Source organism: Corvus kubaryi, unplaced genomic scaffold (genome assembly GCF_017639235.1).
Source record: "Corvus kubaryi isolate FWS band 111438036 unplaced genomic scaffold, C.kubaryi_AGA036_p1.0 76, whole genome shotgun sequence".
NCBI lineage: Eukaryota > Metazoa > Chordata > Aves > Passeriformes > Corvidae > Corvus > Corvus kubaryi.
In genome coordinates this window covers 1,303,339-1,327,518 of record NW_024582063.1, presented here as the reverse complement: position 1 = coordinate 1,327,518, position 24,180 = coordinate 1,303,339, and the positions used below count along the sequence as shown (strand labels likewise).

The 24,180-nt window shown below is 42.0% G+C and overlaps 1 protein-coding gene across 1 annotated transcript in view; it reads right to left on the bottom strand.

The window, feature by feature from the left end:
* XDH (xanthine dehydrogenase) overlaps positions 1-24,180 on the bottom strand; it is a 48,441-nt gene that overhangs the window by 2,842 nt on the left and 21,419 nt on the right. Inside the window, exons 14-34 of the mRNA XM_042051602.1 lie at positions 23,648-23,757; positions 20,698-20,882; positions 19,749-19,917; positions 19,220-19,309; positions 18,374-18,543; positions 15,825-15,948; positions 15,295-15,414; positions 13,662-13,758; positions 12,522-12,646; positions 11,670-11,803; positions 10,137-10,224; positions 9,417-9,503; positions 7,797-7,988; positions 7,175-7,320; positions 6,497-6,578; positions 5,838-5,933; positions 5,005-5,133; positions 3,919-3,993; positions 3,017-3,069; positions 1,802-1,916; positions 1,084-1,149 (exon numbers count right to left, since the gene is read on the bottom strand). Of these exons, the coding sequence (XP_041907536.1) occupies positions 1,084-1,149; positions 1,802-1,916; positions 3,017-3,069; positions 3,919-3,993; positions 5,005-5,133; positions 5,838-5,933; positions 6,497-6,578; positions 7,175-7,320; positions 7,797-7,988; positions 9,417-9,503; positions 10,137-10,224; positions 11,670-11,803; positions 12,522-12,646; positions 13,662-13,758; positions 15,295-15,414; positions 15,825-15,948; positions 18,374-18,543; positions 19,220-19,309; positions 19,749-19,917; positions 20,698-20,882; positions 23,648-23,757 (2,453 nt within the window). The remainder of the gene's footprint in view (positions 1-1,083; positions 1,150-1,801; positions 1,917-3,016; positions 3,070-3,918; positions 3,994-5,004; positions 5,134-5,837; positions 5,934-6,496; positions 6,579-7,174; positions 7,321-7,796; positions 7,989-9,416; positions 9,504-10,136; positions 10,225-11,669; positions 11,804-12,521; positions 12,647-13,661; positions 13,759-15,294; positions 15,415-15,824; positions 15,949-18,373; positions 18,544-19,219; positions 19,310-19,748; positions 19,918-20,697; positions 20,883-23,647; positions 23,758-24,180) is intronic.

The window sequence follows — 24,180 nt, the reverse complement described above, 5'->3', positions numbered from 1 at the left end:
CCTGCAAAAACACTCCCATATCAATTTAAGTACTAAAAAACTTCTTCACATATTTTTTCTACTGTGAATTTTAGGAGAAAAAAACATTATGAGAGCAGGATGTGCTTGAACAGCCCTGCACAAAGCAGCTCTGCTCTCTGTGCCCACTGAGATATTTGACAGCCAGAGCAGTCTAAAGATTTGGCACAAGCATTCATTGACCCATCTCTGTGTACTAGTGTTCCTGCACTCAGGCCACATCCTTTCTCTTTTATGCCCCCAGATCCTCTGCAGCAATTCATGGAAGGACACAGGAATTTAAGACCACTTTGACAGGCTCCATTTAGCCCACCTCTCAACTCCCAAACCTAAAGTGACAAGCGGCAAAGACAGAAAATCTCTTTCTCCCCTTGGACACTACCAAAAAAAAAAATCTCTTTCAGAAAAACTGTCACTTTCAAGGAGCTTTCATTTTAGCTGTAGCAGAGCTCTGCAACTTATGCTCTCCTGTCATCCCAAATCCTGCAGCAGTTTCATTAGAGTTACACCGTATCAACATCTAGAGTTAGCCAGGGAGCTAAGATGGCTAGATAAGCATATGTCTAACAATTCATCTCTTGGTCTGTCAAACAACCCTGTGTTTTTTACCTTTATCTGCTAAGAGATATTGTGATTATTACTGCACAAAATTTTGAAGTAATCTTGTGCCTGCCCAAGGACTTCACAAGATAAGTACCTGGTCCAACTTCCTGTTGAGGACTCTACACAGCAGCAGCTGGAGGACAGTCTGCCACACTCCTTAGTCACAGGAGAATTTTCACTAAATTAAATAAACTTAATATTGACAGATAGAAGTATAAATATCAGGTGTGGGATTTAGCCTGAAAGACATCACTGGAGTGGTAACTGGACAATATCCTGTAGTCTTAATATCCAAGCCAAAAAACCCCAAACCCTAACAGAATATTCCCCTATGTAATTCTGCGCCAAGTTTAAAAGGTGGTGTTTGCAAAGGCGCAGCCTGGAGAGGGATAATAAATAGAAAAACCAGAGAGCAGTGTGATTGCTTTAACATGATGGAAATAGCAACACTTTTTCACTTACCTGTCCTATATCTATGGCTGGGTTCAGACTGGTACCAACATCCATAACAATGTCTGTGCGAATGTTCTAAAACACAGGAATAAAGGGTAAAGCAACACAGGTCACTGAAACTGGTACACCGTGGTCTCATGTGAGGAGGAGTATCCAAACACTATCCCATGCTTGGACAGTGTTCTATAATCTTATCTCAGATGAACTCCTCATACTGACTTTTAATCTGAGTTCACCCCAAAAGTAAATCAGAGGAACTCACTGCAGTTTTCCCTAGAGGTTCAATGGGCCCAGTTAATATTAATTCCAAGATGCTGGTCTGTACCTGAGCATAACCAGCTAGGTCGATTCTGATGATAATTTTTTCTTTTTTTTTTTTTTTTTTCTTTCCTTTCTTTCCAGAAGCCTTCAGTGTTATTTTAATGATTAACTCAATTCCAGGATGTTTCTGTACTTTTGTGCCAACACAATGCTGCTATCTCTTACTCAAGCAAATCCAGTAACTTTTGCAATCATTCATTAAGCCCCAAATCCCCACAGGGTTTATTGTTTTATTACGCTTTATGGATTGCTGCACCGTGGAACAGAGGAGTTAAGACGTTTGCTGAAGGTCACACCAGACCAGTGACAGAGCCAGGAATGAGCTGACACCCAGTATTTGTTCTAACTCCCCATGGATGTTCCCTTCACCAAAACACAGAGAGCTGTTTCACTGTTGACCCCTCACCTTGTGGTCACCTGTCAGGCAATCTATCTCAACCTCAGAGCAAGCAACGCCATAACTGAAGTAGGAGAATGGTTTCCCTTCGTTCTTTTCGAAGTTGTAGCCAAGGTCAGGAATCCTTGATACAAAAAGAAACAAAACCACATATTTCATTACGTGAAAAAATCAAATACAACTACATTGCAACTTCTCAAAATTCTCATTCACTTTTGTTTTATTCCTTCTGTCAAGCCCATGCAGAAAGGAAAACTGTAAACAACTATAAATAGAAATTTGCTAAATCTGCTCTGTATTCCAAAACTTGATTGAGACTATCAAACTGCTTTAGCGGTGTTTATCTTCCCATGAATCTCAGGGCTTGTGATGACTGTTACAAACTCATTCTCACCAACCTAGTAGCAAATCCATTGCTTTTAGAGTGCAGTTGAGCATTTCTTTAGGGCCATTAAATTTCAGAACATAGTCAAGCTGAAGCAAAATCTCTGTTAAGCTACGAATTGATTTTAAGCACAGTTCATGGCAAACTTTGTATCTGGCTACTTATACTTTATCTGAAGGTTTATTAAAAAACTGACAAGTCACTTGGTTAAGAGAAAAAATACATTTCAGACATGCAAAAGAAATGAACTCATAGTGTATTTTAGTTCTAAATAGGTTCTTCTCAACACTGTGTTTATTTATTTATGTCAACCCCTCTGCCTTAAAGAAGATGGATCTCTGCTTTCCTCCAGCAGTAAAGCTGATTATGAGAAGTGCCTCATTTCAGAGCTACACAGGGCCCAGCAAGAGTCTGAAGTGGGAGAACAAATCTGGAAACACTGGTATCTGCTCATGCCATAAGAGACAGGATTTTCCTCAAGGACAACCCCTCTTATACTGCATGGTGGTTCTAGTACAAAACTAGGTCACAAGGCTGACACAGAGCAGAGCCCCAGGCAAAGCTCTGATTTCATTTATGCCTCTTCAGACCAAGGTCAGCTGGAATGAAGTTAGATCTACTCCAGGTTTTCTTGTCCTCAGAGCTGTGCTCCAACAGGAATCGATTCTCACCAGCCAGGAGACTGTTAACCTCAGCTTACCACTTGTAGGTAGGAGAGGGAATGCAGCTTTAATTTAGAGCAGTGACAGGGGGCTGGGGGCTGTAAATCCTCCCAGAATTTCCCTGGATGCAATCCATGCAATCAAGTCAGTGCCTCTGCAGTGTGAATTTTCACTCACCTATAAAACCCCGTGGCTGACAGGCTGACACAGCTCTCATAGGCGGTTTTAATCTGGCAAAGTGAACAAGAGTTCGAAAACAGTGATTGTACAACCAGACCCTTCAGCATAACTGCACAAAAACATTTTCAGGAAGCCTCAAGTAGAAAATGTCCAGTGACAGACAGCTGTCACACTACCCAGCTCCAGCACTGCCAAACAGCATGATTGCAGCTACTCCCCCAAATAGCCCCGTCAGCAGCTACCAAGGGCAGAACTTGAACCATTGGCAGAGGATGAGACCTGCTTTTGTTTGTTCATCTCTCAGCTACAGGTTAGACTTTTAGCCTTAGAGACAAAGGTTAAATTGACAGGTCATCTTGACTTCAGTGAGGGAAATTCTATCCTGACTTCCAAATCAAAGTCAAAACTGATGTTGAAACTTGAAGAGTTTCAAGTCTGATGAAGAGCAGAGCTTGGATCTGAAGAGAGCCTTACAGCCCACCCATCTCTTCTCATTGTGGATACAGAGATATTGCAGGCAAGGAGCACTACAGGGGCTGAATGGCAGCTCAGCAAGAGTTGTCTATGCTATAGAATCCCTTCATTAAAAATCAGGTTTCCTTCTGTCCAAGACTGTAGCCTGACTAGAAAGATACATATAACCACTCAAGACTTTTGTTTGATGAAGTTTGTCCTAGGCAGGCCCCAAAATTTGGGGAAATCTCAGGATTACAGTAATAATGGATGTCTTGGGGATGCCCTCTTGCAAGCTTTAATTACTGGGAAATCCGTGCCAGGTGTTGTGTTTCACTGTCTGTGCTCAAACCTGTGCTAGCAAGATGCAGAAGGCCTGGAGGACACATCTGCACACATGGTTAAAACAATCTCTGACAATGTCCACTTGTCTCGTGACAGCTTACCCAGTCTTCCCAGGATCCTTTGGGATTAGCCTGTTTGATAGGCTCAAGTCTTTTTAAGATAGTCTGACAGGCGTTCTAGAAACAAAGAGAGAGAGAAGAAATATTTGAAGATTTGAATAGCCAGCTTATCGTATTAAGAGCCCTGTAAGAGTTTCAAAGAACCTTCTATTTAAATCAATGTTGCCTTTAGGACTTTGGCAAATCATAAAAAGAAACAAAGTTCACTAACAAATGTCCTGCTACATAGGAAGAAATGTTTCCTGAAAAGGATTTTAAAGGAGATAGGCTGTGTTGATAGCAGAAAGAAATCCCAAATTCAGCACAGAACTTTCTGGACCATGACACAAAATGTAAGAAGTCCACTCATTTATACATTAACTTTATCTGTACCAAGTCTGTACAGGACAGCTCAGCATAGCTTACAAGATGATCCTTTAACACTGGAAAAAAAAAAAATTCTTCCCAAAATTCAACTTACTCAGATAAGCCATGCAGAAAATAAAAACAGCCTGATGATTTTACTTTACAGGTTACACTTCCCTTTCTCTTTTAAACTGAGAATGGCCAGTGCTAAGTTGTTCTTCTAGAATGGAAAAGCCACATACCCAGCAAATATATGTATTGGTAACTCCACCATGGCAGACAGCCACGACCATGCCATTGCTACAGCACAACATTTGCTCTGAGCTGATCAACACTTAGAGCTTGTGGAGCACAGCTCTCAAACCATTTGCTATTAACACATGCAGCAAAATACATTTGTTATAGATAAGGCTGCATTAATTACTTAGAAGCTGGCTATTTAAATGGATGCTTTGTTCTGCTCATTTCGAGCAATCCCAAATACTCTATTTTTAGAGCTACCAAAGGACTGAAGGAGAGTTTTGAATAACTCAAAAAAATAAAGTCATTCACAATCTAGTGCCACTGGTAGCTATAACAGGTAAAGAAGTTATGAGGCATCCTTAGACTGGAGCTGCCTTTTGATGGTTGCTTTCCTTAAGCAACAAATAAATACAGGACATCTCTTCATGCTCCAGAGCCCTCTCTTGTGACCCACTCCTTTCAATAACTCAGCTTCCATACATGGACGGCCATTCCATTGATATCCGCGCTGACTGAAGCAGCTGTCGGGGAGGTATTGGGGACAGTGTTTGTGCTGGTCTCACTGATGTAAATTTTGGAGGTGGGGACTCCCAGGGACCTGCTAGCAACCTGTGGAGCAAAGATAAACAATTAGTAAGCAGCACTTTTTATCCATGAGCATTGCCAGTCATTGCTTGCACTGCCAGGACCCACAGTGAAACCTCTACCCTCTCCCACCATGAACTTCATTTTTCCTGCAGGCCGAGTTGTTTGTGGCTGAGAACTAGCCAGAACATTGTTACATTTGCATTTCACAGACTGAATGCCTGTGAGCACCTACATTTCTGCCACAATGACATTCACTGCACTATTGTGAGACTAAATTCTTGTCTCAACAATTAAAAGAATCAGAAGATCAATAGCCCTATGAGATTTTCCTTTCATTTTCCTGCTCCCTTAAGCCTTTTTAACTACAAAGGCACTAGCATATGCAGATATCTATGTTTGCAATACCACTAATTTTCATATAAAATGGATGTAAACTGTACCTTTATAGGGCGAAATGAAATTGCCAGAGAAGATAAACTGTAAGCATAACCTGCATTATCAACGTAATGAGATTTAAGATGATGAAGAACCTAATTCTAATTCTCAATTGTGATAATACTCTGGAAATCTAGCACTGCTGCTGAAACAATGAAGAGGAATTAGTCATGATTTTTTACCCTCTGCATGCACACAGAGGAAGTGTCAAGCTGCCTGAGGCAATACTGTAGGGAGAGTAATTCTCCTGAAAAGATGTCTTATGCAGTTAAGCCCAAACTCATTATTACCTGAATCATTTTGGTGTGAAGTCCTTGACCCATCTCAGTCCCCCCATGTGTAAGTAACACAGAGCCATCTGTATACACATGGACCAGAGCTCCAGCCTACAACAGGGAACATTAATCATCATAAATTAACTAGTGGAGTACTTAGCAGGCTACAGAGAGAATTCATTCAGAACCAGACTAAGGTTGTTCTTTGGTGCAACTAAAGCCACTTGTTTACACTTGAGGTGAGTTTGGTTTAGTCCCACCAACTCACTGGAAGTTCCAAAGGCATAACAAACCCCAGTCAGTATTTTCAGCTCAGAAAGCAGGTGAAGTAATCCAATCCTGCCCCTGTGAAACACAGATGCACTCTTCACCTGAAATTGCCAACACTGCTGACAGTCCATCAAATCAGCTCAAACACAGGAGCAGCATTTCTACTATCGAGAAAGGCAGGGAAATTAACCTAACACAGTACCATGGAAATGTAGCTATGTTATGGTGTCTTTTGGGCAGTATAAACTGGTAACTGTTGTGCTGCTCATTTTGGCTTAAAAAATGCTTGCTCTTAACTAATTTATTACTTCCAGAAGCTCCAGTTTGGTACAAATGGAGGAAGGCCTGGGGGAGGCAGCATAAATGCAGCTTCTCTAGCAAAAAGTCAAATGATATTTACCGACCTGGTTCAGAAATGGGACAGTGAAACTGATGCCAAATTTGGTAGGAATGATGCACATCCCTCTCTTCTTCCAGCGGTTCTGCCTGCAAGGAAAGAACATTATTGGTATACCCAGGTGCCTTTTACCACAAAACAATACTGTGCTTCCCTCTGACTGTGTATCAAATAGAAATTAAATACCTAACTGTGATATAGACAGAGTTAATCACTAATTTGTATTAAGGAATGTCTTTCTTCATGGGCTCCAATAAGAAGAAATTCCAACTGAAGATGCTTTCCCCAAGCATTATAGAAGCAGTTGTCCATACTATTAACTGTTCAGTTGTATACACAAGCCAACTAAAAAAGATTATAAGGCAGGGCAAAGCCTAAACAAATTGCCTTGGTAGTCAGTCGTGTGAAAATCCTAGCTGGACTTAAGAGACTCCCTCTTCTTTGCTACATTTCACTTACAAAATCATGCCATGCTAGGTCTGATTCCGGCCTTATTTATGCTACCAGCTCACTGATAGAGTTTTCCTCAGACAGTGAGCATGAAGGGATTTCAAAAAGAGAAATTTTTAGAAGTCACTCTGCAAATAATAAGGTCTGACTTCACAGCACTTGAGTTGCTAAGAGAACTTCAGAAGTTAGTAGGCAGCAGGTGCACCCAGTAACAAGACAGCTCCAGAGCACTCACTTGTTGAATTCTTCTATCAGTTTCTTCCTGGCATGATAGCTGGAGCTGGACAAACATTCATCCCAGCATCTTCGTAGAGTAAACCCCTCCAGCTTTTGGTTAAAATGAGTTGTGTCTCCTTCGTGATAGAGATTGAGCTTCCGCACCTTCCCAAAGAGACATAGAAAGGACAGGCCAAGTTTAATGCTTTGGGCAAGGAGGGATGAGATCTAAAGTGGGCTGGTTCCTAATTTACTTCTTTGCTCTTTCTACAGAGCAAAACAATTAACAAGCATATATCTGTTTATGGGAAAACAGGAACTAAGACATTAAGGCTGGGAGTTTTCAGAGATTGGGACTTACAGCACATTGTCAGTAAGATTAAGGTACCTAGTGCCTTTGGACTTTTTTTTTAATATCTATTCTTAAAGCAGATGTAATAAAATTGAGGCTACCAAGGAATTTAACTAAACAGAAGATAATCCATTCTGGACTTTATCTGTCACACAAGTTTGAGATCCTGCTAGGAGCTCAGCAAAAATGAAGCAGAAGTTCTTATGCTTAAAAATTTTGTATGGCTGATCCAGTTCTCAGAGCTTGTTCAAAGGCAGCACCAGCCTGGAAGGTGCCAGTGGGTCTGTACCTCCTCAGGTGGCAGGCCACACTTCTGAGCAAGATCGCTCATCCAGCACTCAGCAATCATCATTCCCTGGGGCCCTCCAAAGCCACGGAAGGCCGTGTTGGAAGGCAAGTTGGTCTTGCAAACAGTGCCCACGCTGCTCACGTTGGGGATGTTGTAGGAGTTATCCAAGTGTAACAGGGCTCTGTCCATAACCTGGTGAAGAGAAGGAATGGAGGTGGACACATTTTACATGAACTGGATGTCAGACTTCTCACCAGTGCCAAAACCAGACTGGAAGCTCTGAAGCTAATTTACAACAATCAGCACTTTCTCTTGCACCCTGCAGGGCTGAAGTCAACACAGCTGGATGAGCACTGAAATGCAGCCAGAACTGCCTCCCACGTGCAGTGGAGTGTCAAGTGGTGTCCTCCTGAAGGACACGACAATAAGCACACTTCTCTGCTGACACTTACAGCTCTGGGACAGATTGAGCTTCAAAGTCCTTTTTTGGCCCTGGGTTTATGTTGAGTCAAATAGTTACTAAATGCCATTACCTGTCTGGAAGAAACAGTTTTCTTTTCATTATATTGAGTAATCTGTTACTAGAAAAGAAATCTTGCTGGTATCAAGTGACTCAGCACTGGGCTATGGCAGTAAGGGCAATGATATGAAATAAAGATTTTCAATAACTACATCTGAACTGCAAGATTTGAGATCTTTGTCCACATTGGGAGAGGGCCAGAGTTTCTTTCTGGCTTGTATTTCCAGATTTCCCTTCCAGCAGCAGCACAGAGAGGGTGTTACGCACAACCCAACTTTATTTCAACATGAAGCACTTGCCAGTCCCCTGATTCAAACAGAGTCAAAAAGACAATTACATAGATGTCCTTTCAGCCAGGCTCTCAGCTTATGCAAAGACACTTGCCTGCTGTTCTGCTCTGCCCAGCACCAGCCACACTGCCAGCATCAAATGTGGCTCTGGTAGAGAGCTCTTGCAGTTCTTTCCTCTTGAAACTGATCCATTTTTGCAGAAAATTATCAAAGACTCAGTGGACTGGAGAAAGTGAGCTAGAATGAACCTGAGTGACACTAGGCTATTGAGTTGGTCACCCACATGACAGCAAAGGAGAGTTTTTTACTCATCAGTGCAAAACTTCTTGAAGACAAACTCAGGACTCAGGTGCATTTTTTGTCCTCACTGCTTGTGAACACTGTTGGCTTCAGCCAGTCCTTAACAAGCTTGTTGATTTAGGCACTCTGCCCTGATCAGCCTATTGACTGGGATGCTTCTCCTTCCAAGGAATTATCTTTCCCCAGAGCTGGGGATCTATCAGTCATCTTGCATTGTGCAACTACTCTTCCATCACAGCCCTCTGTAATGAAAAGCAAACATTTTTGACACCTTTGCTCAATCTGAGTTATTACAGCATCCATAAAAATTATGTGGCACATGCCAAGGCAGGTCATTTGGCTCAGAGAGCATTTGTAGAAGCTCCAAAACCCCTTCAAAATCTGTTTTCAGTCATGTCAAAGAGCTGCATGTGCAAGCAATGCTGTAGGCAAAAGGTCTCTGAAGTCAGAGCAAAAGGTTGCACAGAAAAACACCTTCTGCTTAATTAGCCATCAGAAAATTTTACTTACGCCATGAGAGAGGTCTACAGAGTTGCCCCCATTGCTGTAGTATGACACCTCCAGACTCTTGATTTTCCCATTCTTCATGAAACCAACCTGTCAAGAGAGTCTCCTCAGTAATCAGTTTTCTACAAAATGTTCTGGTTTGTGCTTCCCTCCAAAAACTGAATGGATCTCACACAGGCAGAGAGGGCTGGCTGTCCCCAGTGCAGCACAGGACAGGCACAGCCAGCATCTGAGGGAGTTCCTCAGTAAAGGGTCCATGCATGTTTCAATCTTGCTCCAGAGAATTCTTCTAAATTAAGTGCTGGCCACTTATCATAGCCACAATTTCCTTAACAGGTTTTTGCTTTCAAAAGCAGCAGCAGTTGGATGGGGAGTGAAGCAGAAAGGAAGATAACAAAGCACATTGCTGTGTAAAGGATGCTTTAAAGGAATGGGGGAGCCTCTAAGAGCAATGGGATTGTCAACAGGAGCAAAGCCTTGGTTGCAAGGAAGGCAGAATTATTTATGCTGAGGTCACAGGAAAGGAACCCTGCAAGCCAAAATAACTTCTGCAGCACTTTAACAGGAAAAATGCTATAGTCCATCTGACCCGGCCCATTTGCAGTGGGGGAGATCAGCAGTGAAATGACCATAGCAGCAAGTTTTTAACAAAATCTTACTGCTCTCTGATGTCTCAGGGGACAACACTGAGACCAGATGTATTCTTCTCATGTGTGTGCATACCTTGTACCTCCCCAGGAAGGGGTGTCTCCCACCACTTATCAGCATGTCCTCATCTCGGTCCAGCATGCACCTCACTGCACGGCCAGTTCTGTTAAAGAGCACAGCTTTTTAGGCAAAGCCTGAAATGCACAACATGGTTCCTGCAGAACAAGACTCTTCTCTTTGTCTTTCCAGAGTGGCAATGGAGAGTTAAGGGTAAACTGCTTGGTTTATATGTCTTCCTCTTAAGAAAATGGCAAGACTGAGTAAAAAAAAATAAACATCTCCAAAGTTGGGACCTGTTTGTGAAAACTCTTGCAAAGAGTATTGTCTTTAAAAAAAAGGATAATTTCTTCTAGAGACAGATGCTAATAACTGAGCAATCATTGTTTTCCAGACTATTTCTCAAGGCACTCTTTTGGCTTTGAAAGAGAGGATGCCATAGGAATTATATAATAATGCAAAGTAAAGTACTAACTAGCCTTCAATTTGACCTTGGCTTTTATTTGCTTATTTATTAACCAAAGAGGAAAACAAGGGAGAGAGTAGGAGTTGCTCTTTTTTTCCTAACAATTTTGCTTTCCGCGTGCCTGTCTTCAGGTTGTACGAGTATCTAGGGAATGTCATAGATGTTATTTTGTAACCTCCAGGATGTCAAACAGTGGTTTGGCTGGCAGAGATAAAGAGAAGAAAAGAATGCAAATGCATTACTGATTAATTAGAGAAAACAGGTTGTTTGCTCAGAACAGAAAAAAAATAAAGTCGATTTAGAAACAGAGCTTCATTTTGGCTGTTCTCTTCCAAAGGTATTGTATCAAACTGCTGTTGTGTTGCAAGATCCCTCTAGCACTGCCAGTAAGGGCAGTACTGGGCAGGGCAGGGTTACAGGCAGGGCAGAATTGTCATCTCAGAGGCCATGCTCACCCCAAACCTGCAGAGTTAAACATGAGCCCACAGCAAAACTCCAGGAACCAGAAGCACATTTCCAATCTGCTCTTCACAAATGGTTGCAGCCTAGGTTCTTTCCCTGAGTTTTTAGGGGTTTGAAAAGCATGGGTTCCAAGGCCTGCCACCCTTCCTAGGGAAAAATCCAACGAGGGAGTTTGCAGAAGAGCAGACAAATAATGGAGCAAGACTAGTGTAGCAGAGTTTTGAACAAGGAAAAGATTCTCATACCTCTATTAAACAAAACAATAAACATGGCTGGTGCTGGATCTTGAAATGGTTTGAGATGAAGTGAGGTGGAGAGGCAAATAATTTGAGATACAAGAGTTTTCAGAGAGCACCAAAGGAATAGAGTAAGGAGATTTTCCCCCTTTCCTATTAAAAGCTGACATTCCCACATAAACTTAGCCCCTCTGGGCAGGTTCAATCCCTCCTACCAGCTAAGAACCCTTTGAGAACACCTCCTTTGGGAAATTCAGCTTGCTGTAAGTTGTACAGTAAGAAAACATGGAGAGTATTGAAAGTGCTCCAGTGCAAATGGTGCTCCAGAAAGAGGCAGCCTGGGACAATCTGAAGGAAAAAATCCTTCTTCCCCACACCCAAACTTACTTGAAGGCTGCAACAGCCACTACAGATGTCAAAATAGTACTCCTAGTCTCTTTTCCTCCAAATCCTCCTCCCATTCTTTTCACTCGAACCACAACCCGATTTGAAGGCACTCCCAGAGCATTAGCAGCAAACTCCTAAAGAAAAACAAAACAGCAGAACATGTAGGGAGCTCAGCTGGCGTTAAGAGCTAGATGCCAACACACTGCCTTCCTGAAACCATTGCAGCAGTGCAAATACTGGATTTGATGCAATTGGAGCCAGTAAGTCCAGCGTTTGATCTCTGAGGGGAAGGCCAGCATTTGATCTCTGAGGGGAAAAGGCACAGTTCTGCAGCACACAGGGACAGAATCAGGAAAAGACTGACGCAAGATGAGGTTACCAAGACACAGGTCTCATTTAGCACAGGGTTTGATGTCCATACCACCCTTGCTGCATTGAGAGACCTTTGGACAGTCTTGGTGAGCCAGTAAGCAGGCCAAGGACACCCCATGGTGCCAGCAGCCTATCTCATGGAATGGGAGAGTTGGTGCACAGCCAGTGGTTTCACCCCCTCTCTTTCTGATGTGTCATTCAAGCACCATGTCTCCTGAGCAGCTGGGATGCTCTCCAGAAAGGGCTAAGCCTGTTACTGCTGTTGACAAAGATGTGTTGCCAACAGAAATCTCTCTGAATCTCCTGGAAAGAGATTCAGGACTCCAGCAGGATGGATATGGACTTTACATCCCATACTCAACTCCAAGCCTGTGTGGTTTTTAACTGAAGAATAAAATAAGAGCAACTATAAAACAACCATTCATCTAGTCTGAAACTGAGAAACAATTGCCTTTTAGGCACCAGGTAAATGAGAAGTACCTGTGTCTTCATTGGGTTTTGGGTCGACACAAAGAGTTCCATCTCACCATCTTCTCCCTTTGGCACAGCCAAAGTACAGTGGGTTTCCAGGTAGAAATGCTCCTGACCACCAAGGTACATCTCTCCTAGAAAATTGAAAGAAATGCCCCATAGAAAGGGCATCCCTGGTATTATAAGTGGTATCCCATGACATGTTGTCTTCAATCTACTGCCTTTGTACATGTGTTAGGTGACAACCCTTTGCTTTGCCCAGCACTGGATATCACTAGCTCTAAAATGGACACTTCTGGTTCAATGTTTAAAAAACAACAAAAAATAAACTCAAAACAAAACAACAAAACACAATAAAAAATTCAGACATGCTTCCTTTCCACTTTCTAGAAATCTTCATTCCAAAACACAAGTGGCTGGCATTTCAAAAATCAGCCTGTACACCATGCCACTGATCCAGCATCCCTTAAGATGCAGTATTTGGTGTCTTTCAAGGCTACACTGGTAACACCACTGAGATAAGGAAAAAAAATAAATCAAGTGTAGTCTGAGTCGACAAAATACAAGGTTATAGACTTTGAAACAGGAGAACAAAACTAGAAACCCAAAAATGCCTTAAGATGATCCAACTGGGAATCAACTCTATCACTGCACGTGGCTCTTTCCCAGGACATCTTACCTGTCAGTGCTGAGAGTACAATTTCCAGTCATGGTACACATAATTAGATGTCAGAATCAACCTCTGTTCTTGGTCTTGGCCCTGATGTGTTTATTGTGTCCCATTTTCCTAAGATACAGCCATACACCAGATTAAAGGAAATTGGCTGTCTATAAGATTTAGACCAGACTATGTCTGGATAGGGAAACATTTCAGGAAAAAAAAAAAACAAAACAACCACTTTGTAGAATATTTGCTCAAGAGGAATGTGTCCTTTAATTGGAAAAGAGTGTTTTCTGGGGCACAGCTGGGAGCATCCAGGTCTGTTTGAAACAATAAAATTTGTATACTGGCCTGAAACTTTATATGAGATTAATTTATTCCTGCAAGCCTTACTCTCAGTAGTGTATGCATTAAAAGGAGGCTGATAGCTTGACTTCTTTTGTCACAAACTATTCTATTTTAAAAGAATTATTAATGCTTATTCTCACCTTCCAAAATGTGATCAGATTCTTCAAATCCTTTCTTCACATCTCCCTTATTAATCCTCTTTATATCCTTAAAGAAGGATTGTTTCTCAATAGCTTCCTAGGAAACAGAATAACACAATGACGTTTTTGTGTAAATGGAATGAAATCAAAACTTCCTCTGACTGAAGAAGAAATACCCGAGATGAAAAGCACAAGAACTTAGCAGACACTAACTAAGGGAATAGCCAAGAGACTTGACTAAAAGCAGTACAAAATAACTTTTGGCAACACAGCAATTTCACAACCAACACCATAATTGGACAATCTTAAGGTACTCCTTGTGACTCATTTTACATTGTGGACCCGAAACCTAAAGGCCTGTAGCCACCAGAGCTATAACTTATATTAACTCTTGTCTGTAGCCCATAAGGTGGGAGAAAGGAAAATAAGAAAAATGGGAGAAAAAGACACAAAGAGAAAACGAAATCTCTCAGATAAGAAGCACAGAAGTAGTTCACTTCTGAGCTAATATACAATCATCTTTCTAAGGGAAGTTTTACAAAGGCATTTTCCTTTTGCCAAAACTGAAGCTTTCCATAACGAAAAAACCCCACAGAACGATCAAACAACAAAAACCAAAAAATCAGCACGTTTTTGGCTCCACTCTCATGTTCCCTGGTTGAACAAGCAGCTAGAAGCCTCAGAAAAGGCAAAGGTCTCACACATTGTTTGTGAATCCACAAATCACACAAACAACCCAAAATCTCTGTCCTCAGATGACAGTACCAATGTCTCCATGAGACAGTGCACAGACTCTTTCTTCTTGCATGAATACAATTCACATTACAAAATACATGGTACAAAATACTGACTATTAAAAACATTTAATTAGAATCCCATGGTTCTAATTTATCCACTAAGAATGGCTTCATAGATTTTTCCTTCTCATTTCTAGATATGAATGCTGTGTAGATATTATTATTTGCTTTTACTGTCCCATAAGGAAATCTTGTCAACAAATTTTCTAATTAGAAAAAATAAAAAAGCATGAAATGATCACACATTGTTGACATTAATTTCTTCAGCTTTGAGAAAAGCCACTTAAAGACTGTGTCCATACAGTTCACAGTGGGGAGTGAACATCTGAAAATTAATTTCATCAGCTTAGAAACTTGACAAGTGGTCTGCAGAAATCTCAGAGGAGCAGTGCAGTGACAGAGCTAGAAAAGACATTTTCACACCTTATTATTGCTTGTTATAAATGAGAGAATGAAGAGGGAATGGATATCAGTGAAGCCAGCAGGGTCATACCAGACAACATTAAAAGCAAGTCTCTGTGGGTAAGAATGTAACTCACAGTAACCTTGTTCTTTTAAAAAAATTTCTGCTGAGCACAATATATCTGCCTGAGTTTGGTTTATTTGTTTCAGCTTTAAATAGCACAGAAAAAGTTAATGTACTCTAAATCAGTAGGGCATCAAAGATGTGCCTTCTGTATATTAAAATACAAAATTATTCCTTCTCTCCATATCCTGTTGCACCCACAAACACAATCACAAACACAACATGGGGTTAAGTAACCACATGTGTGAGAACAGAACTAGACATCAGGGGGTCCCAAGCCAACTGCAGATGCAGACCTGAGCCATCTTACCTGAATTGTGACAATAGGTTTAAGTTCTTCATACTTAATCTTCACAGCTTTAGCTGCTCTCCTGGAATGTTCCTGTGTGTCTGCAAGGACTGCACCGATGATGTGACCCACGCAGGTGACCTACAGGCAAGATTAGGACCCACCATCATTTGGGGTGCGTGTATGCAGTAACGAGAAACTCGTGATAATTCTCTTTGTCTATTCCTTTTATGCAGTTTTTCATCTGTTTGTTCAGACCAGTCTATTTAAAATCAGCCCAGGGAAAATAATCACAAGCAAATTTGGACAGCAGCTGAGTGAGTGAGCCTGTCCCAGGGGGATGCAGCTTAGAGAAGAATCGTGGAGATAACACAGAGGAGAGGGGCACATGGCAAGGGGAACTGGGCCTTACTGAATTTGGCACCAAGATTTCTATTGACCCCAATGCAGTTAGAATTATCTCTGCATAAGGCAGAGGGCTTGACTGGACAATATGAGAAATGTTATCTCCTGAGCAGCATGATTGAAGAAGGCTAGTTTTAGCTACATACCACATCCTTAGCAAAGACAGTCTCATCATTAGCGATGCCGGTGATGTTACTGCCAGGAACATCCTTGGCGGAGACAAAACACACAAACCCAGGGACACTCTGAGCTTCAGATGTGTCTACAGAACTACAGAAAGAAGGAGAGAGAGTGTTATTTCTCATTTTTTCTTTGTGTAAGTGATTATGAGATTCCAATACAAATTCAGGCCTGATTCCCTCAAGGCTGGCTATGCCACGTGAATATCATGCGAGACCGTGACAGAAAGCGAAACATATTAGACTAAAATCATTTGGGATCTATATGAAAATGTTAATCCTGACTGTGAGACTGATCACCAGCCTGCTTCTTTGGACTATGTCATACCTCTTTTCCCTAAGACACATCTGAATTTGATCCAGTTGCCACATCTACTAAAGATTCTTTGATGACAAGTTGGTGTTAGTGATGCTGTGCTTCCACTGTCTTCTTAGCTGCCATGATTTTTGCCATGAAGGCAAGAATTCCCTGTTTATTCATAAATATGAATTTTTAGTGCAGACATGTATCATCTGCCATGGGTGAGCCAGGGAGAAATTGAGGATTGATCACAAGGAAGCTTCAGGGTTTTTAAGAGGATGCAAAAGAAGCGATGCTCAAAAAGACAAAAACCTTCATGAAAGGCTTTCTTTGGTAATCAGCAAAAGAGGTATCTAACCAAAATGCTTGTCTGCTTGAATCATATATAGATTTAAAACTCAGAGACAAAATAACTAAAAAAGGGCAATAATTTAATTTTTATACGGAGAAACTTAGTAAAAAATACATTACAAAAGACTTTTAGGTTCCTCTTGCAATATTCTGTACATTGGCTTTACAGAAACAGTTGTGAATAGAAGAGCTGTGGCTTTGATTTTGCTGACTGAATGATTTATTGCCTTCTGTAAATTGCTGCAATTTTTTCAGCAACTTGTTTAGATTCCTGAAACTTTGATATAAACTGTGCCTGAAAGCAGCTGTTACTGCATGCCAGTGAGCCACAGACTTTTTAAAAAAGGCATTACATATATGAATGCACTTTCCCACATGAACCCTTAGACAGCAGGAACTCAAAATGCTATTTTTCTTTGGAAAGTTCTCTTTCCTGTGTTTCTGCAGCAGTAGCTCACAAACAACCCCCTAACACTTTCCATTAGTTACAAATGCAGAGGCAGATGATGTCTGATTTACACTTGGTGCTCAAAATCTAACTCAGATGAGGTAGAAGTTTTCAGATTCAATATTTTGACTGCCAAAATCATTGAGATACTTTTGCCCCCTGATTAAACATTCTACTACTTCCTCTACAGAATATTAGAGGGTCCCAGCCTGAAATATCTGTACACAACGCAAATGCATGAGAATGTGTACAGAAACCTCTAGAAAACACTGCATGTTGTGGTCACAAGCATGGACATGATGCTTTCTCTATCTCCCCATCTGCCCTGATGGTAGCAACAACACTTAAGTGTCTGCATTGCACATTGCAACACCTGAAAATTAACTATGATGACAGAGCAGTTTCTTTCATAACCTGGGAGCCAACTACTACATCCTTGCATCCATGACCATCATGCTGCCCATGCCACAATGGGAAACCTCTGGACAGGAAGCCTAACTAGGCAGGAAGTATTGCCTAAGGAATGAACAGCACATTGCAAGGCTGCTGAGGATGACACGAGCCCGTGCAACACAGAGTGTCCCACATCAAAGCAGCTGAGGGCAGATGAGAGCTTGCAGAGACACCACCATGTAAACAAAATTAGGGATTGTGGGGGCAGTCAGTCCTGCAATATGACAGCATTAAAATTCATATGAGAATGTAGATGGCAATACCTGCAGGACTGTGTTTTTGGAGTTGGTTAGTCACTATTGTTATTAATTAGGTACCAGTCATGCTCTGCATGGATAAGATGTTTTCTGAGACAGCTGCACGTCCAAATGCTGACCTGTCCACCTTGCTACAGCCTAACACAAGCAGGGCTACACCTCGTAGCTGAAGCCAATTCACAAATTACTTTTGTGCAGAGGGGTTTGACCACAGCCAGTGCAGGCAAGCACCATGCAAGGCAAAACCCAGTGCACACAGCTGACTCACCAGCAGGAGTGCTGGTAGAACTGCATCTTACAACCTAATTTTTCAGGCAGACAGAAAGAGAATCTTCAAGCTGCATGCTCTGGTTAGTGATTAAAATGACATCTCCTTAGCCACTGTGGTGCTCTCCTACCCTGCTCCTTTTTAGTCCTGCATGCCTGAGTATAAGAGATGGGAAATGCAGAAAGTTTGCCTAGGCTGAGGGCTTTTGTGCTTCAGCAGAGCCCAAAGTTTGGTGTTAATTCTCTCATATTCCCACTGACGCAGACTTGCAAGGCAGCTGTCACACACACTGCTCGCCTCCATGTAACAATGTGCAAGGAACTGCAGTTCCCACCTAAGCAAAAACCTTTCCCTCACCCACACCCTGACAGATTGGTGTTTTCTAAGCCACCAGGCACCGGATGCTTCCAACATCTGAAAGTCAGAAGCGACACTTACAGGATCTTAGCGTGGGCCTTGGTGCTGGTCACCAGCGTTAGGTACAGCTCGTTCTCGTAGTGAGGGATGTCATCGCAGTACACAGCTTCTCCACTGGCTTGTTTGGCTGCTGAAACATGCACCAGAGGCCGGCCCACCATGTCTTCCACAGCCTGCCCCTTGGGCACTTCCTGGAGTAAAACACAGGGCTGACTACTACTGGCTTGGGTGGAAGGGGATGGAAGCATTGATGGGAGAGCAAAAGGCACTGTGAGACATTCTAGTGAATGGGGAATGGGATGGGGGCTCAGTCCTGTGGGAAAGGAAGGTAAACAAGATGCCACGAGATGCAGCTACACAGAGGGGAGCTGTAGGGAATGAAGTGAAAGGGGTTTGGGTTTTGAAATTGCTGTGGAAGAGAAGGGCTTGATTTCACAGCTTGCATAAGAAGGTTCAAGTTCTGAAACTGGATTCTACTCTCCATGCTGAAGAGAATGGGTCACTAACAGAGAATTAAGAAAAAAGATACATCCTGAGTCTGAAGCCTGAGAGGTGCCAAGAAAGGCAGGCTGTAACTGGGGAAAGCTGAAGGGGAATTTCAGTTTGGATACAGAGCTGGCTACAGGAGGAAAAGCAATTTTTATAAAGCTGTCAGCAACAGTCTTGGGCAATGGTAGGAAAGAATAGTATCCTAAAGTGAGGAAAGGACTGAGACCCAAATACAAGCTTCACACATGGCATTTTATAAGTTTATGTGATGACCATACTGAGGGAGATAAGAAGATAAGAAGCACAGTTTGAGCTACAGAAAAGCCTGCATCTATGCCATGCTGACACTGCTACTTACTTGGGAAAGTTTCTACTTACTTGGAAGAGCTGGGCATTTGCAATGGGATCTTTGTGAAACAGCTCTGTAGCACTGATGTAGTTTGAAGGGACAGGCTCACACATATTTTTCTGCCAAAGACATATTAAAGAAAATCACCTTCCCTTCTTCTCACATTCCCTAGCAGCTCAGAATATTCTCCATTCTCCATCTTCCACTTAAGGTAATCCATAATCTACTGAGTTAAAGGCAAACGAGGCTCAGGCTCCGTGCCAAGCATAACCACAGAGCCACAGGACCACTTGTAATGCAGCAAATGGGAGAAGTCCAGGAATCATCCTGTGAACCCACAGAGCAACACCCTTCCACCACAAGGTGAGGGTGCCACGAGGAAGCAAGTGGGAAGATACAAAAGTCACTGTTTTGCAAGCAGTAGAGTAGCTCTGGCAGCTATTGCAGCATGGATCAGGTGTGACTCTGCTCAAATCTGAACCCTCCCTGTGCCTTCCCCACCAAGGCAGCACAAAGAGGTTCTCCTTCCCCAAATCTGCCTTCCCAAGGAGCACTCACAGTGCCACTCTTGCTCAGTTTCTGAAGGACTGTCAGGTAGAACTTGAAGAAGAAGCTGAGGGTGAGTGTGCGTCGGAAATCCACCATCCCACCAGGCGCAGAAGGAGACAGATCCATCTCACCCGACAGTAAGCGGCAGGCATCCTGCAGCAGCTTCTCATTCCAGTCTCTGCAAGGGAGCAAAGGTGACACAGAGCCCTTGTTCAGACCTAAATTCACCAGGGGAGACTAACTCTTCTGACACAGAATCATGGAATATGCTGAGTTGGAAGGGGCCCATCAGGATCATTGAGTCCAGCTCCTGGCCTTGCACAGAACACCCCAAGGGTCACACCATGTGCCTGAGAGCGTTGTCCAAAGGCTTCCTGAACTCTCTCAGGCTTGGTGCTGTGACCAGTGCCCTGGGGAGCCTGTTCCACTGTTCCAGTGCCCAAGCACCCTCTGGGTGAAGAACCTTTTTCTAATATCCAAACTAAACCTCCCCTGACACAGCTTCATGCTGTTCCCACAAGCTCTCAAGCAACAGCCATCAGTTCTATCTGTTCTTAGCACGTGTGTGCTTTGCTCTCATCTTGGGCTCATGGTATCCTTCCTAAAGATGTGGCAAAGCTATGATATTATAAAAGCACTGATTTTTCCGGCCAGTTTGAAATGAACCCAGTTTTGCAGGTCATGCATGCATCTAGCTTCTGTCCAGTCCAATAGATGAGACAATTGGCAAGAAAATGGCTCTCTGAATGAGAAAATGACATGGATCTTTGAGGGTAAGGAATACTGGAGGAAGCAAAGCATTACACAAAACACACTGCTGCAGAAGCATAACTATACTTCTTCCCCTTTCTCCTTTAACTTTTAAAGAGGATTTAGGATATTTTAGATATTTAAAATGCTCCTGTAAAAATCAGCACAGTTCCATTAGACAGTCTTTTTATCACAGAAAAACTCCTACCTGCCAGTGAGTTCCTTGCAAGTTTTTAGAGCCAGGACAGTGGTAGGAGCCATTCCTCCATAGCTTAGTTTTATCTCCTCCACTTGGCTTGTGCCATCTTGGAACAGGACTCTCATCCCACAGGTCACAATAGCAATGTCATCCTCACGACGGGAAGCCTGCTTGAAAGCTGACAAATATTCACCCTGGAAGACAGGAAAATATTTCTTTATTCTCTACCTTGGCATGCTTTGGCGTATAAATGTGGACAAGCTGTTAACCTATCTCTACATGAACGAGCTATTCCAGGGAACAGTCTTCTGGTTGATTCACTGTGCAGGGCCAAGCAGGACATGTTTGTTGAGTCAGTACTGTTTATTTTCACATAATTCAATGATTAATTCTAATGTATCAGTTCAGTATCAGTTATTAGCCAACCTAGGACTGGGGGGGAAAGAAGCTTTGACAGAGATCGGCTCATACCTGTCTCATTTTTCCATATCTCAAGAGGAAGAACCAAGACAGATTGATTGTACATAAACAAAATTACAGTTTCTCAGCAAGTTTTTCTTCCTCCCAGGCTGCTAAGCTGGAAGTCTCATCAGTAAAAGCCATATCCTAAACCCCTTCCCTTCAGAATTCTTTGAAATCTGCAAGAACTGAAATCAATAATCACAAATATCACTCAGTTCTAGAGTAGACCAGACTAATTAATAAAAACAGAAAAATTCAATCTGTTAACTGCAAATAGAATACTCAGTTACTATCCTGGTCTCCACAGAGAGAGGAAATTCTTGTAAATGCACCAGCAACTACAGCACACAAAACTCAGCAGCTCTCCTATGAAGAGTGGCAGTAAATATGAGATTAACACTCTACCAGGACACACGTGTAACAGCGTCACCCTGGAGTCACAGCATGGTCAGTCCTCTTGCCTGTACTGCAGGTTAGGACAAATTGCTGTTCAGGCACCCTGCAGACTAAGAGAGGAATCAGATCTGATGTCTTTGCACTGCCCTTCTGGAGAGTTTTCTGACAAGTTTCTTCTCTAATAGCTCAGCCAAGTGACTGCACACAGAACAGCAGTCTGCTCCATTAATTGCTTCTAATCTGAAGTGGACAGCAATTCTTTCATTATTGGATAGAACAATTTCTCTTCTGTTGACAATGAGAACAGTTTCACAAGAGGCCCCTTTTGTGCATCAAGGACTTGTTACTGCAGATATAACTGAAGGGTGTGCTTCATTTCCTAAATTCAAATAATTACTCAGCAGCCAGCAGATAATAGCAGAGGAGCATCAATAGCATCCTTCCAGTGAGGACATTCTGCCACTCTGCTTGTTAAAACAATTAGCTTTCAAAGAGGAGAAAAAGCAGCCTCCTCTCTTACTGCGTAATCAAGAGATTTCCAATAATGTGATTGCAACAAGACGACAATATTTGCCTTCTCTCCTCACAAGACACCTTAATTTTCTTGATTCAGAGTTCTGTGGGAGGAAAGGCACTCACAACCTTTCCTCACTAGGAGTGTATGTAAGTGAACCATCCCATCAGCTGCCATGCCTACCTGGGTCTCTTGGTAAAAAACAGTATGTTAATTCTTTCTGTTGTTCGGCCAGTCTTACCCTTGGTGTGACAAGTTACATAAATGCAAGGCATAACATCAGTTTCAAACAAAGATAAACCAAAAAATTCTATCTAGCTGTGTGCTGACACAGCCCTGCTTCCATTCATGAGGAAATCACAGTTGCAGAAAACTTTGCCTGCCACATGCCAGCACCTTCAGACTTGCCCTGAAGAACTTCAGCCTTCCTACTTGTGAGCAAAGATCAGCCAAGAAACCATGAAGTTGAGAGTTCAAAAGTTGTTTTAGTTTTTCAGATCAATGAGCTGCATATAACCTAGGGCTGAAGCCACTGCCCCTGCTTGTAAGCATTTGTTTGGTTTGTGAAATTGCCATGTGACTGTCACATGGATGGAGGAATATGGTGTTTTCCATTGGCAGCCTCAAGTGTGTTTCTCATTTTGGCAAAAAGCGATGCTTTTATCACAAGACCAAAGAAGGATCACTCAGAAATAGATGGAAAACCACCCTAAATAAAATAATTTTTTCCCTTAGTAGTTAAATAGAAAAATTTGAGAGGATAGACAAGGCATTTATTAGTTCTGTCCCATAATAAAATTGTATTTCAGGTAAATCTGTGTTTTCCATTTATAAAGAAAATGTGTCGCTATACTGCAAATCCTTGCATCTTATGACTTGGGGCCACAAGCCCTAAGAAGGCAAATACCTTCACAAGCATAAAATTACAGTCTGATGTTCTCAGCCTTAAAGGAAAAAGAAGGGTTTTACTTCTTAGACACTCTGTTATCGTTTATGCTGCTACAGCAGAGTAGCACTCATTGCTCTGTTCGAAGCAGGTTTTGCAGCCTCATTTGAAGTTGCACGCCCTAATTGTCAGTCCCTGTGGTTTATATCTTGCAAGACAAAATGCAGAAACTGAGCTTCCCTTTTACCCATACGGACTTTTCCCCATTTCTTTTCCTGTTTCAGCTCACAGAAATTAAGCAGGGATCTTTGGCACATTAACGTCATTCTACATCAGGAACTGCTAAAATCTTTTCTGTGCTACTTCTTCTGAACTTCTACCTCTGGGAACATAACTTTGACACTTTTCATCATTACCAAATGCACTCAAAAAGCTTCAGATAATAAAGTGAAATTTGTCTTTCTTGCACTAGAAAAATTCTTGGGCTTGCCATACTTTATCATAGAGCCCTGCTCTCCTTGCTTGTCAAAAATAGCGTGCTGCTAGATTTTCTCCAAATAATTCACTTGCTTCCTGGTCCACTTGGGACTACATAAGCATTTGGAGGTCAGTCAGGAAAAAGGTGCCTAACTTTGAAAACAACACTCAAATAACAGCATTTTAGCTCCACAGACAGTGAAGTTTTTTTCTTACAAGCTTACCTTCCTGCTGTAGGGTATTTCAACAGAGAGAAGTATTTCTTCAGGCTTAACTATTGTCTTTCTGTACCCGGTGAAAAACTTCTCATCCATCGTGACAGTCCTTTTGCCCTCTATAGAGCAAAGAGACATCAATGGTGAATAAATGAAGAATGGCAATAATATGTGTGAAAATATGTGTGAAAAAGCCTTCAACCTACACAAATCACTCTTCATATGATATCTGATTTCATTTTTCCACAAATTTTCCTTTTTCACCAAATCAGGAAGAACTTCTCAGATTTACTTTGGTATTTATGGAATCTATGGCAGCCTCTGCCTATATATTAAATTTTCTCTGCACAGGAACTGATTAAAGAGACCTCCTTCCTTCTTTATCTGATTAAATCTGAGCTTCCAGGTGAGCCAGTTTCCAACAGTCCAATGAAATTGCCCTTTTTCTCCTTTCCATGGCCTACACACAAACCAGCACTCAGTTCAGTGATCAGATGGTCCACTTACTTCAAGGATCCTATTTTAAAAAATTATTCCTAAGA